We start from the raw sequence: 15,493 nt of genomic DNA on the forward strand, positions 1-15,493 counted from the left end.
CTGGTGGCTGGTTTATTCTATTTCCCTGCAGCCAACACAGCATAGACCTCAGAGCCACATGCCATGTATGATGGCCTTGGGTGTGCAATTCACTTTCATTTGTTTACTCAGCGACCCATTTATTCACATCAGGCACTTACTATGCATCCGGTCCTGGAGTTCTTTTTATTGATGGTTTGGTGTGATAACACAATCAACTGCTAAGCTGTTGTCCTTTAGAAAACATGGATGCAACTTCTATGCTGATATCGCAGAGCCAGAATTTTAGCTGCCCTTTGTATTTCTTTTTATTTTATTGCATTAAAAATAATTATGGAGGCAGAGAAGCATGGAGATTTCAGTATAGGCCCAGAAGTTGGACTGGCTGGAGGTCAGTAATGTCCATGATGGCAATTATGGTAGGATGGTCAGGTAGGATGTAGAAGGAAGATCAACAGCATTCACTGTATTAATGGCATGAATGAATACGCAAGATTATGAAATACAAATATCCCAAAGGAACTCAGTGATCACAAATTTTTTTTGACCCAGAGAAGAGAAGCAGGGTACTGCTGTCAAAATAGTGAGAAGTGCTAAAGGACCCAGCAGTCAAGTGTTGCTATTGGATATCGTTTGATGCAGACAGTGGGTTTATCCTGACAGGTCAATGAAGTGGAAGGCATGAAAACCTTGAGCTACATTTGGTCTCCAAACAACTGTTATTGCAAGAATAGATCATATTTATTGCTTGAAAAAGATAAGATGACCTATAATCACAAAATCAGAGACTTCTTTTCAAAAAACATAGCTTTGCAATGCATAACGTTCTAATATACAAAAAATAATTGATTGAAAATCTGTTAAAGTAGTATCCTTAAAACCCTTCTTTGAATTGAAAAGCCTTTCTTTTCTTCTCTTCCTGCACACCAGGGAAGATAAAGCCAGTTTAAAGTAGGCTAATGTTTAGCCCAAAAATAGCAAGTATTGGACTTTTGGTTTCAGTATTGATTCTGTGGCTCGGGAATCTAACCTGTTACCTATTACCGTCCTCTCATTTCTTTCATTTCCATTACTACAATTAAAAATGATGGGACCAGATAAAACATAAATACTTCTAGTAAATGGTTCTAATAAAACCATGTAAACTTTTCAAGTTTATTTTATTTTTGGCAGAGAATGAATGCACAGAGAGCGAGAGGGAGGCATGGAGGAATCTTTGAAACCAAATGAAGCAGGCAGATAATCTGTGCATTTCAATTACTTATGTATAATCAAGGACCTGGGGTCCATGATGGTCTTCAGGGGTGGTGCGAGGATCCTGTGAAAGTGCTGGAATAAATGTAGTGATGCGTGGGTTTTTCTAGAGAAGATACCCATTGCTTTTCCAGGTCTTTCAAACTCTGCATGCCTTTCCAGGGTTTTCAAACCCGCTTTAGTTTCCAATTCCCTAGTAACTTGGCATATTTTCATGAGGTTATCCCCCATCCATTTAAATTACCTCAGGAGATTTTCTTATTCTCTATGTTTTCTTACAAGATTAAGCCCTAGAGGGAGACCTGCTCACATCCTCAGCACAAATTGCCTACATCCCAGGTTTTGCAGAGATCTTCTGCTTCATTCAGTAATGTGAATCACCAAGTGGCCAAGAAATACTCTGATTTTCTCCTTTGTGCACAGCTAGGCAAGAAATTTCCCTGACCACTCTGATCTAAAGTGAAATAAGACCTGGCTTATTTCAAACGAGAATTTAGAGATGAAACTGAGCTGCATTTCCTTTTCATTTTTAAAAGAAAGACAGCACCTTTATTTTCTCCTCTCATCAAAGTGATTTTTATAAAACAACTTTTTTCTGTTATTAACTCCCACCCCCCAAATCAGTGCTATATCTGGTACCTGGCCAGTAAGAGATTTGCCCAGACCTCTGTCTGCCTAACATGTGCTTTTCTGTTTACTTTTGATTACTTAAGAATAAAAACGGTGATCTTGGCAGCTTCAAAAAATTAAACGTAGACTTTCCATGTGATCCCTCTATTCCAACTTCATTTATACACCAAAGAAAATTGAAAAAATATGTTCACACAGAAACTTATACACAAATGTTTATATTATTCATAATAGCCAAAAAGTGGAAGCAACCCAAATGTCTATCAGTTGGTAAGTGAATAAACCAAACATGGACAATCCAAACAATGGAATATTATTCAGCCATGAACAGGAATGAGATTCTGATACATGTTACAACATGGATGAATCTTGAAAACATTGCATTAAGTGAAAGAAGCTGGTCACAAAAGGACCACATGTTGTATGATTCCATTTATATGAAATGTCCAGAATAGACAAATCCATAGACAGAAATTCAGAGACAGAAAGTAGATTAGTGGTTACTGAGGGAACCACTAATGGTTTAGATATGGAGTTTCTTTTTGGAATGGATGAAATGTCCTGGAATTAGGTATTGGTAATATTGCCCAACACTGGAATATACTGAAAACCACTGAATGATACACTTTAAAATGGCGAAAATGGTGAATTTTATTTCAACTTTAAAAAAAAAAAATGTGATCTTTGAGCCGGTGAAGAAAAGATAAAGATGATATGAGAATATTCCTGTGCTATTTGGGGAACATAAAATTTGGGGTACATTCAGATTGGCTCTTCTGAATGTTGTAGGGCCTAGTTTTAAACTCTTCAAACAAAAGGCTCCCCTTTCAGTCTCCAGTCTGCAAACCCCCTGTGGTCAGGATTTCCAGGCCCCTTGCAGGGACCTCCATGCTCACCAGGACTCTGACTCACAGTTGGCAATCCTTGTTGTGGCTTATGTTACAAGCTGATCCCCCAGCCCCCAATAACGTGTGTGTTGTGTGACCTTATGGGGCTTTTGTTTTGGTTTTAAGTATATAAAAAAAGGTGAAGTAATTGTACCAAATCAATTTTGTCCTTGTGAACGCACCCCACACAATGTCATTTTTTCAGGTCACCATGCCAAGCACCCATCAGACATTTAAGCAGGCAAATAACCAGGACAACTGCCAAAACCATGGAATCCTCTTGATTTTACTGGTTAGAGTAGAGCTGCCAAAGGTACTGGGTTTTCACATACAGTAACAGCCAGACTGTAATCAGACTTCAAGTGACATCAACCTTCTAAAATATCTGTGAACCCAGAGGGAAGAGGGGAAGAAGCAGGGGGCTTAGCGCCCCCTGAAAACAGCGGCCAAAAGCCCATGCACCCTCCTAAGAAGCAAAGTCAACCTGACACGTATGGAACACTGTGTTTCCTGGCTTCCCCAAGAAAACTTCAGTTTTGCCCACCGGAGAGCAGGAAGTGGGAGCAGAAGAGTCAGGAAGCAGGTTGGAGGAGGAGGCGAGTGGAGGGTTGACAAAAGGCGACAGCCCTGACACAGATATCACCTCCAAATTGTACAGGAACACACTTTGTATCATGTGCACGAGATTAAGAACAGCTAGAGTTGACTTACAAGTACAGGCAGGGGTCATGGAGCATGGGGGTAAAAGGTCCCAAATGCCACGACTGCCCTAAGATGGCTTCACCAACGGCAGACGGCAGTAAAAGCCATCAGTGAGAAGAGCATACTGGTCCGTGAGAGGCAAAGCCAAGCCCCACATATTTTGAAAGCTCCTGATGACATCACTGCACCACACCAAGGTACAAAAGGGACTGATGTTCATAACGATGACCGTGACTCATTAAGAAAAGGTTAAATACTCTCCAGAATACTCTGTTTACTAAGGCAGGGAAGTGTGTAATACATTTTAGAAAGATTTCCCTCAAAAAATATTAAAATTTTAAAGATTCAGCACTTAAAGGGTTAATCCTCTGTTATCTGAATATTTGCTTACCTGCCTCATTTCACAACAATGCTAGTAAATGAGGCATTACTTTTTTTAATAATCATTAGTATCAAATTATTGGCACCATTCAGTTTTAAGGATAGGGACAGGAGAGCAAACTATACAATACAACATAAAAATACAGTTCTGATACAAATATACGTGATCAATTCCACTTAACAAGTGGTCATAAGAAATGGATGGACATTGTACACACAAAGGAATACAGCTAGTAAATCATCACATGGAAAAGTGCTCAGCCTTGCTAGTAACTGATGAAGTAAAACAACCTTTCAAGAACAACTATACACATCTATCAAACTAGCGAAAATAAATAAAAATGGCAAAACCCAACACTGGCAGAGCTGTTGGTAAATAGAAATGCTTATACATTGCTGGTGGCATCATAAATTGTGGAGGGGATTCAAGCATTCAGAGGGCATAGGGGGTTGAACTAAATGACCTTTAAGGTCCTTCCAACCCAGAGATTGGATCTTTCTAGAAAGCAATCTGACAATATGAAACAAGAGCTATAAAATAGTTCATGCTCTTTCACCTTGTAATTCTTCATTGGAGATATTCCAAAGGGAAAAGTCCAAATGAAGGATCAATATTTTTTGTTTTTGTTTTTACAAAGACATTCATAGCAGCACTATTTATAAGAGTGAAAACTTGGATATAATGCAAATGTTTTATAATGGGAAGAAGTGAGGTTAATCGAGTTACATGGATACAAAGACATTTAAAGTGGTGAGTGTAGGATCTGTGCTGATCAGAGGGGATATGTGTTAGATGTAGAACAACCAGATGGCCAGAGCTACATAAAAAGGCGGGTGGGGGGTATATTGAGAAAGCTTGGGAAACAATTTAAAGGGACAGTGTATGGTTAGGGGGTTTCTTTATTCCTGCAAAGTTGTTCAAGTGCATAATAAAAATCTAAAAACACATTTCTTGAAACAATATAAAAAGAGAGCAAAGTTTCTTCTGGTCAAGGTTCTATCAACAGGACATGAATTGATCAACTTTAGAAATAGTTTTCCTTATGGGACACCCAAACGAATCTTGATATTGAATCCTTTCAACCTTGGAAGGGTGTTTTAGACAATTGAAGCCATACTTTGAGTTCAACGATGAATTTTGTTTATCCCAAATAAAATTGTATCTAACAAATTCACAAGATAAATTATATTTCAAGTGAAGCTGAAGTACTTTCAGTCCTGGTGGTTACAACTTTCTTTTTTAGTTCACTACTCATGTTTGAATAAAAATGAATGTTAAGGACATTTTAAGATCTGTGTATTTACCAGTGTAAATGAAAAAAAAAATCAGCAGTAAGGAATTATTCTCTCATTAAAAATGACTCTTTAACAAACAAAGCTTGGTGCTAGTTTCCATCATACAAAATCGTGGTTGTGATTGATAGTAAAGGATTCCATGCCATGTTAATCCCTGTGGTTACTGATATATACACACACAGGTACTTCTGAAAAGGAATCCCCATTTCCCCATATTCTTCTCCTAGGCTTATCAAATTCTGTCTCAACTACAATGAGTAGTAGAAAAACTCTAATACTCAGGAGACATAAAGTAACGTTTCCAATACAAGTCAAGCCACAAGTTGGCTTCAACTAACCATGGAGACCGGGCAAACAGAGCACACGCATTGTATGTTGTGCTAGAGTGAGCACACAAAGCCCGAAGAAAGAAAACGGACAGAAGGCACCGTGCCATCCTCCAGGCAACGAGGGAAGAATTTCACAATTCGGTCATCAACAGTCTTTTCATCATTTTCTCTCTCTCTAGTTCTTGCCGGAGCGTCTCTGCACTGAAAAAGAGGAGGTAACAGAAGGGTGAGATAACTCCCCCCAAGATTATTAGAGGAGATTCAGCTAAAGTTTATCTCCCAGATCTATCCTCTGCCCTCCCTCCCTCTCTCCTTTTCTCTCTCCCTTCTTTTTTTCCCATTGAAGAATTTCAAGAGTTTGAGCAAAAAATGGACTCAAATTGGGCATTACCAAGCCAGAATTGGTTAGGAACATTCTGACCCAGATTCTTTCTTGATCTCAGTTCCTGACTTTCCCTTTCAGGCTCCTAAGGACCCCTGGTGTTTGCTAGCATTATGGCAACTTGAAATTTTCTGACTCCCTATGGCTTTCTTCCATCAGACAGAGTTCCTCAAGGGTCCACTCATCAGCGAACTGACTATACGTGTCATTCATGTCTGAAACCCCAAAGGACAGCACAGGGTCTGGCACACAGCAACCACTCAGCAGAAGTCTTTTGAATGAATGGGAAGATGTCCAGTGGCTAGAGTTCTTTAAAACATATTGCACTTTCACCCAGAGTTTCCCTCCACGCTTCAATACACCAAACTGAGTGAAGTAAAATTGGCTGCTTTGAGAGGGTACCTCTGACTTTTGGTCCTCAGCTTCAGTTGCCTACTAATAGAACCTGTCTCTACTGTATAAACACGCACACACACAGAGGAAGTACACATCTTCTAAGATATAACCGAGTATTATTAAGCCAATTATTTTTAAATAATTGCATTCGAGGTAGAAATAAAAATTTTCTGCTATGGCCAACAAGGTCCTACACAATCTGGCCCCTACACGCTCCACCTCAGAAGCCTTGGCACTGGCTGTGCCAAGCTTGCCCCCTTATCACCTCAGGTCTCTGCTTAAATGCTCTCAAGAAGAGACCATTCCAGCATGACCTACTACACTTCACCTTGGTGTTCTTCTCCCTGCCAGGACCTGCTGATCACTCACCTGGCTGCCAGAGAAACAGGCTTCCGGGTGGTGTAGATGGTCTGCACTGTGGAGCTGGTCTCTGTCAAAGGCCTCAGGGTCGCTGTTGGAATGAGCGGGGAAGACTGGCCAGGACAGCACTGTGATTTACTGTCTCTAAAATCTGCCTGGAGAGGAAACAGAAAAGAGGAAATCAATCTCAATTTGGGCTCCATTTTCACACAGTCAGCTGCTCCCTATGCTTTAACAAATAGTTTCTCTTTTTTAATAGTAGCTAAAATCAATTCCCATTTATTAAATGATATCACATTTGTGTTAGATACTATGCTGAGCATTTTACATTCATTACCTCCTACCAATCCTCTGAGATAGAGGTTATATTTCATTATATCTTAAACCCCATCAATTGTAAGGTGTGCCATTTTTGCCTGCACCACAGAAAAAGAAAAATGCGAATATTTGTGAATATTCATACTTTGTCACGCTGTAATGAACATTCTGATGTCAGAGATGCTAAAAGGTGGGGAAAAAATGCGTCTCTCAGAACTGATTTTATGAAAAATCAAAATGAGGCACAGAGAGGTTAAGTAATCTCCCAAGCCACAGAGTTAGTAAGGGTTAAGAACAAGTATTTGGAACCGGCATTTAGCTGACCCCATAACTGGCATTTTTTTATCACCATAGCCGAGGTTTCCAAAGTATGGTCCCTGGACCAGTAGCATCAGAACTATCTTGAAACTTGGTGAAAATGCAAATTCTCAGCCCCATCTAAGGTCCGAGAATGGGGATGAAGTCCAGCAATCGGTGCTTTAACAAGACCTCTGGATGATTCTGACACATGGTAAAGTTTGACAATTACACTCAGTACATTGCCTGACTTGGACAGGATATATTTGTTGTTTTCTTTATAAATCATGCTATGCTTATTTTTATAGAAAACATCGAATATTGGGGCCTCCTTGGTGGCGCGAGGGGTTAAGACACAGCAATACGAAGCTATCCACAGTCACTGCAGCAAGAGTTCGATCCCTGGCCTGGGAGGTGACACACATGGTGCAGCAGACCTCTCCTGACTCGCCTGCCGCTCCCCTCAGCAGTATATTTCAGTCAATCTGCCTGTTCTGTTCCCCACTCTGTCTCCGGTGAATCCTCTCACCCCCACACACACACCTCTGGCCTGTACCCCAGTTCTTGTATGCATAAATATATAAATCTTTAAAAAAAAAAAAGAAAACATGCAGAAAACTTAGAAGGTGTATAGAAGTAGATAAATGATGAATCCCCATAATCCCTTACTGTTGGTATTCATGTATTTGCTCATAGTATTTTTTCGATGTATACTTTTAGTTTGGTCAATATCCTTTGACTAATACTAGCTATATATTGAAAATGTGATTTGTCATACAAGTTCCCAGCCCTAAACTCTGGGAAATTGATCACATGGTATAATGAAGAGACTTTGATCATCAAATGAGCAAAGTGATGAGTCCTCCCTCCTAGGAAAACATGGAAAACCACTGAAAATACCATGTTGAGATGTGATTCTAAAGGGTGTGGTTCTAAAGTTGTGGTTCTGCCTTGAACAACAGAGAGATGTTTATCCTTTGATGGGTCCTGAAGCTACTGGTGAGAAATACAAACCTGTTTGTTTTACACCTGCTTCCAGAGGGAGAACTGACCTGGCCTGGGATGGAGCAATGTCAAAGAAATTGACCCTGAGAATAGGAGTCTCATACACTTGCTGTCTGCCACAGAGAACTTTCATGGTGTTGGCTGCCAGAGTCACCTGTGTGGCTCACCAAGCACCTGGGCTCACCACTCACCAGTCACATAGTAGGACTGCATTTTCTACCCCTCTGAAGCTAGGCATGACCATGGATTTGCTCTGGCCAAGGAAATGTGGGCAGAGGTACCATGTTTCATTTCCTTTGAAAGGTCTAAGAACCAGCATGTGATTTATCACCCTTTCCTCTTTCCCTCTGCCACTGTGACTAGGAACGTTCCAAATGGCAGCTGCTCCATTAGACAAGGTCCCGGAAAGAGGCCAGCACACAGCAAAGTCCTCAGACCACCCACGACAAACATGCAGATGGGTAGGAAATTCAACCTGTCATTTTAAAGCATGACTTAGTCCATCCTTCTGGAAACAAGAACTGGGGTAAAAAAATTATTTTATTGCTTCAGTGACAAGGGTGGAGGTTGGGCTTTTGATGCCACTTTTGATAGAAAAAGAGGGAAATTCACACTGATCCTACAAAATCAGTGGTGGGTAAAATTGCCAATTTAGCAGGGAGCTAGGTAGTAGCAACAAACCACACAGCAGTCATGGTATATTTCACTACCATGCACTCAAAGTGGCAAAAAAAAAAAAAAAAGCCAGCTTCATTTCAGAATGACCTTGGAGTAACAGTGAAAATTATTAAGATCATTAAATCTCAACTCTGAGTACTCATCTTTCAATTAGGACGCTGTTAGTAACTCCCTAATTATTATCTCCAATCTAGTCCTCTCTCCTGAGTCACAGACCTGGATAGTCACCTGCCTTTTCTTTGTTTCCACCTTTTCTTTGAAATATCTCAAAGGCATGTCTAATGCATCACGGCTAAAGGCAAACTCATTCTCTCTCCCAGTCCCGTCTTCTTGCAGGTTTCCTCATCTTTGTCCGCATTCCGTGAGTCAGAATTCTGGAGTCATTTTCGATCTTTCTTTCCCTCATCTAACTCAATTTCTATCAACCTCCTAATTATCTCCCCATCTGTGCACTTCTCTCCACCTCCACCATCAAAAACACTAAGTCAAGCTCTCTGTCCTCTCTTCCTTGAATTATTGTCCTAAATTTCTAGACTATTGTCCAGAATCCACTCTGCCTAGACCAACTCTTCTCCCATTGCAACCTCAGGATTATTCCACTGTCACTACCCTGCTTGGTGTCCTTCAAAGACTTGCCATTAGTTACAGCTCAGAGTGCCTACTGCAGCCGACAAAGTTCGAGCAAAGTTTTACCCTTTGGAGTTTGTCCTTGCCTTCCTCCCCTACCGCCCCTGATGCCCCACGCCATTCCTCCCTGCATTCTAGCCCCACTGGCCTTCTTTTCAGTCCCTTGAATGTGGGATGGTCCCTCCTGCCCCAGGACTCTGGTTCACGCTGTTCCCTCTTCCTGCTCCAGCTGCCTTCCAGTCACTCTTGCCCAGATTTTAAAACGCCCAGCATGGTTTCTGACATTGGCTTCCTGCTCCATCCTGGCCCCCAGCTTTTCAGGAAGGGCTTCCCTGGGTGTCTCACGGCACTGCCAAGGCTGGGCAGGAGGCCAGAGTGCCCGCCATAGCCAGCTGAGGCAAGCGGAGCAGGAGCTTCCAGCTGGGGAACTGTGTCTAGTAAAACTGCAGGGCCAGATGAAGGTTGGGGCAGCAGCCTTGACCAACCTGGCCCAGCGCCCTTGTCTCCGTCCTCCAGCTCTGAAAGGGCAAGTCCTGAGCAGCTCAAGAACCTAGAAGTGGACTGTTCCACGCACCTGTTTTTACCTCTGCATCAGACACTGCTTCCTCCTTCCCTCCTTCTCCATGTGGCTGAAGGCACATGTGGTGATGATCACCATCCAGCTCATAAGAATGTACTTTGCGTCACCCCTGGGCCCCCTCACAGCCCACTCATGGATCCTCCGGACTGGTCAGGCGCATTTGGAAGGCGCCTTAGGGATCATTTGGTTGCAGGAACAGCAAACTGATTCCTGGGAGGAAGAGGAACTGACGGAATGGAGGAGGGGACCCTGGACTCCCCACTTCTGCTCCACACAGCAGCCTATTCCAGAGTGAGCTGCTCAGACACTTTCATTTAGAGAGCTGAGTTGATGAAAAGAAGCCTGAAAATCCTCAGACTCTCTTATTTTGCAGATGAAGAAACTACAGGATTTAAATGTTAACAAACCTGTGAACATTTCTGCAGAGTTTAAATAAGTTGCCTAGTGACACAGAGAGGTGGTAACACAAAACTGGTTGTCATGACTACCTGCTCCTGTTAATTACACCACCCTGCCTCTACAGCCTTGAGAAACAACAGTCACAGTTGGCATCTGTGGGATGGTCTGTGGTTGGTCAAGTACTATTAAGTTCTTGAACCCTTGTGATCCTTGCCTCCACCAGATACGAGGATATGCATATGGCTATTTCCACTTTCAATAGGAGGAGACCGGCTGCCCAGCAAGGTACAGTGACTCACCTAAGATCGCACCATAATCAAGACAGAGCCAACCTCGAGAGAACTGAAAACATGGATTCAAATTCATGGATTGTATGTTCACAGCAACGTTATTCGCAATAGCCAGAAGGTGGAAATGACTCAGATACCTTCAATGAAGGATTAGATCAACAAACCGTGGTATTTACATACAAGGGAATATTATCCCAGCAAAAAAGAGTCATGGCATGTGCTACAGCAGGCATGAACCTCAAAAAGAATCTCAAAGACATGCTACGTGAAAAAAAGCCAGACACAAAATGTCACGTATCCCATGAATCCATTTGTACGAAATATCCACACTAGGCGAATGGAGAGAGACAGGACGCGGACTGGCGGTCGGCAGGGGCTGGAAGGAAGGGGGAATGGGGAGCAACTTTTATCAGGCATGGGTTCTCCCCTGAGGGTGCCAAAAATGTTTGGAACTAGACAGAGATTATAGCTGGAAGGCTGTAAATGTATTAAATGTCACTGAATAGTCCCTTACAATGTTTCATTGTATGTGTGTGAAGCTGACCTCAATGAAATAAAATCACCAAAACATGCAGACCCCCAAACCACAGCTCCTTCCCAACCCCACAGTGATCAAAAGAAGCTGTGGGTGTTTCTGTCTGGCATTCCACAGAAAGGCAGGCCACAGGGGAACAATGTTTGAAAACACAGATCTGTTTTTTAGGTCTACTTACAGTAAACTGTGGCCCTGTAATGAAAGGATCAGGAAACGGGGGCACTGCGTCAGCTGGGAATGTTTTTATCTTCAAAAAAGAGAAAGACAAGAGTGTTACTTTCAGATCAGAAAACAAAGTTTTGAAATCTCTGGCAGTGCACTTTTAAAACCAGGCTGAAGGATTCGGGGGAACGTACGTAGAAGCTTCAGTGCTGGTGGAAAGAAACATACAAAGGGTTCTCAGGAGCGCTGCTGCCTGGCTGTACCTGCGCCCGATACTGTCCCGTGGAGCCCGTTGTCAGCAGGGACAACAGGCTGCGTCTCGTGTTTGGGAGGCACCCCATGCCTTACTCCCTCCACGGCGGTTAGCTTGGACTTCCCCGGGCACGCTGGGCCCTACATCCTTGATCCACAGAAGGCCATGATTGGGGTGTATAACGAGGCAGGCCAGGGCTGCCTGCTGATGGTTGCTCCCCAGGTGTGGGGCATGGGGTACACACTGCTGAGGGGCCACATTCTGAGACGTTGTCTATCACAGTGGCCAGAGCACCCAGCAGCTGGACTCATCAGCCCAGAAGCATTCGCTGCCCATACACTTCAGTTAGTGGACTCTGGGTAAACTCTGGGCAGCAGAGGGGAAACCCGGGTAGGCATGTGAGAATCCTGCCACTGTGGCCTTTGGTGATTGAAGTGCCAGGGCTGGGGTTGGCTGCGGCACAGGGCGGTGTGATGGGGGTGGATACAGTGTGATTGGGTAGTGGTGTATGGCCAAAGAGTTCTTTCTCTTCGTCATTTTGTCTTTGGTCTCTCGGAGGCCTTAGAGAATGGGAGGGGAGGTGCTTATTTCTCTAGCCAGCCTAAAGGACTACCAGCAGGCCTAGGGGCTGAGGACTCTGTCTGCAACCCTTGGGGCACAGGAATTATCTGCACCCCTGCCTGTGAACGTACTGTGCTGTCTGCCACGAGAGGGCTGCAGCCAAGGCACTGAGGCTACCAGGGCCCACCCACAGCAGCCTTTGTGTCTCCTGGGATCTTGCCTAGAGCCCAGGGACCCCACGCCTACAGGGGCTCCTGAGGTTTCCCTCTATTGCTCAGAGTTAACCAGGAGTCCACGAGCTAAAGTGAATAGACAGGGAATGCTTTCTGGGCTAGTGAGTCCAGGCCCCCAGGACTCTCGTTGCTGTAATCACAGTGGCCAGAATGTGAACCAGGGATAGGTCCTCGATATCCTCGAGTCTAATGGAGGCTAAGGTAGGGAAGAGCAAGAACACATCAAGCCAGTCTCTATAATCTGCTAAGGTTTTCTGAGCGGGTGGTGCAGATCTGGACCAATCTGAGAATGGCAATGACCTTGCCCGTGTGCTCTGAGATGTCCAGGCCAAGCCTACCCCCCTCCCCCAAACTCTTATTGGTCTCTAAACATCTCGAAATGCAAAAATGAGACCCAAATTGCCTTCAGACTGAGGTACAGGGAGAGGACTCAGGGTGAGCCAGGCGGTACCTTCTCGGCCTAATGGGTCAACATGGTGTTCTGAGACCCACAGCAACATAGGAAGAAACGTACAGAAGAAACTCTCAGACCATCATGAAGTAGAAGGAAAAAAGAGGGTTATTATGGCTATTAAAGAAGCATACAGTTGGCAACTTCAGAGAATTATTTATACCCACTCTCTATAATGAAATATATTCCGAACAGTTACGCTGTTTGCTCAGCTGTGACAAAATGTATTATATCTCCTGAGGACACCGTGAGGTGGCATAAGGGAACAAAAGCCAATGTCACAATGTTGAACCCAGCCTAAGGAAATGAAATACCTGACACCCAAGCTAATGTGTTCTCACAAATAGTGATGAGCTGGAGACAAAATGCACATCCGGCAGTAAAGAATCTGTTAGGTGAACGGTGGACCTTTAATTTGGTGCAATATACACAGTCATGTAGAATGTTGTAACAAGATAGCAACACAACCTTTAGTGAAAAGAGAAAAACAGGAAATGATATGGACACCGACTTCATTGTGTAAAATAATGGGCGACTGTGAATAAATATAAGAAGGAACCATGCAAAAATGAAAAAAAAAAAAAAGTGCCAAGTTGGGAAAATGGGTGACTCCTTTTAAGTCGTAAAGCTCATACTATTATCTTGATAAACAGCAGGAAAAGCCAAGTTTTAAAGTTTTTTATTTCAATGGAATTGCAACTAAGATTCTTCTCTCTGCAAAAGCATCTAGTTCATCCAAGCTCTAGGAAAACAAACCCTCCCTGAACGTGAGACCTAGAGACAAGACCTAGACATCCGGGGGGCCCGGGGGGACCACACTTGTGTGTCCCAGTGTGACCGGAGCTGGCTGGTCTCCAAATTCTGCATCTTCCTGGAGTGAGAGCACCTGTGAGCACGGCTCCTGCGGAGATCTGGGGCTTTCACCCCTGTGGGGCCGTCGCTTGGTGGCTGCTGCCCGCCTCACCTCTCCTGGCCAGGCCCCTCTCCCTGCCAGGGTACCTACCAGCCTTGTTTTGATTGGAGGGTGCATGCAAACTCCAGTGGTCTCTTCCTTCATGGGGAGAGAGAGTGGAGGAGAACAGCGAGAGTGGGCACAGTAGGGGGCGCTGGCGGGCTCTGCCTGCTCACGAGGAGAGGAGAGAAGGGGAGGAGGATGGTGAGAGGGGGAGGAGGAAGAAGAGATAAGGGAGGGGAAGGAGAGAAAGATAGCACAGTGCAAGACGGATCTGTCATCAACTCCAGACTGCTCACCCGCAGCCTACTTCCAGCCTCTGGAACTGCGTGAGCCCCTCCCGCCTCCCTCCTCTCAGCCTCTCTCCAGCCCTCGTCTGTCTTCTCCACTATCTGAGCACAACGACCCATCAAAACCCCATTCTCGGGGCTGGCACGTAGGGGCATCTGCTGTGCCAACTGCATGGGACTGGCAGTGGTTTCCTGGCATGCTGTTGAGGATTCAAAAGCGTTGGCCAAGCCAGAAGAGAATCACGATGAGTTAGTGATGGTCATGGAAGCAATGTGGGGAGTGGCCACACTCTTGAGTGCCCTCCATGCCTAGGGCCCTCCTGTACTCTGCCAAAGGAAGGGCCCACATCATGGTGTACAGGTGAGTCACATCCCACAGAATGTTCAGGGAAAATGATGTATCAGCAAGAAGGAGCAGACTTTAGGATTTGATCTGCCATGGTGCTTTGTTATCAGTGTTCAGAAAACATGCTGCCCTGCCCTGCCCATGAATCTTGGTGTCACCTACTGGCGTGGGGTCCTTGCTGCTTAGCTGGAAGATACCAAATGCTGGAAGAAAATGTCAGGGAACATGGGTTACCAGGTCCCCCTCCCCAACCCTAAACAGTGCCAAGCTCCTGGCCGAGGTCCAATGGCCTGTGCCAGTGGGGATGAGGATGGCACAGAGAGAAAGCTCTGATGTTAGGTGGGGCCACTGACAGGGTTAGTTGGAGTTTCAGGGGGACCATTTGCTCTAGAGAATAGATACACACATCTTTTAGTTCAAGGCTTTCCTTCAATAGCCGGTATCATCCTGCCATAACCATGAAAGCACAGCCTCTGGGCAAGTTTCATTGAAAAATGATTAAGAAAATTGCAGGCCTCTTTTCCATCTCCAAATTGATCTAACTTCAGCCTCTTTACCATTGTGCAGTCCTGGGTAATTTCCAAGGGGTTTTTATAACCACATGTCTTCACAATAGCCGTGTTCGACTATTTAAATTTGGAAGGAGCACAAAGTGCATTTGCAAAATCTAAATTCACAATTCTAGATCCTCTTGTTGGCTGTTTCTAAATCCATTCTTCAGAAACAAGTGAGTCCATTTAGTTACCTGAAGTTAAGTTTTACCAACCTACTTAAAAATCCCTCCTCTGCTCTCCTTGGTCTCCAGCATAAATCCCACGCTCTATAATTACGGCATCCAAGGTCTGCATGAAGCTGGCTCCTGCCTGTCACCAGGCTCAGTTCTCACAACTGCCCCAGTGCATGAATCCTCCAGGTTCCTG

At 44.1% G+C, this 15,493-nt stretch overlaps 1 protein-coding gene across 3 annotated transcripts in view; it reads right to left on the reverse strand.

Annotated features, from left to right (window-relative positions):
• Window positions 1-5,589: 5,589 nt before the first annotated feature.
• The window catches only part of EPB41L4B (erythrocyte membrane protein band 4.1 like 4B), a gene marked incomplete at both ends in the record, with an annotated part of 124,772 nt that continues 114,868 nt past the window's right edge, over window positions 5,590-15,493 (reverse strand). For 2 of the 3 annotated variants that reach the window (XM_084236142.1, XM_084236141.1), the window contains 3 exons: window positions 5,590-5,659; window positions 6,606-6,751; window positions 11,504-11,572. In XM_084236142.1, the coding sequence (XP_084092268.1) occupies window positions 5,590-5,659; window positions 6,606-6,751; window positions 11,504-11,572 (285 nt within the window). Of the gene's footprint in view, window positions 5,660-6,605; window positions 6,752-11,503; window positions 11,573-13,988; window positions 14,106-15,493 lie in introns of all 3 variants that reach the window. The other variant, XM_084236140.1, reaches the window with a different exon arrangement.

The sequence above is a fragment of the Talpa europaea genome (assembly GCF_964194135.1).
Source record: "Talpa europaea genome assembly, chromosome: 7".
In the NCBI taxonomy this organism is placed as follows: domain Eukaryota; kingdom Metazoa; phylum Chordata; class Mammalia; order Eulipotyphla; family Talpidae; genus Talpa; species Talpa europaea.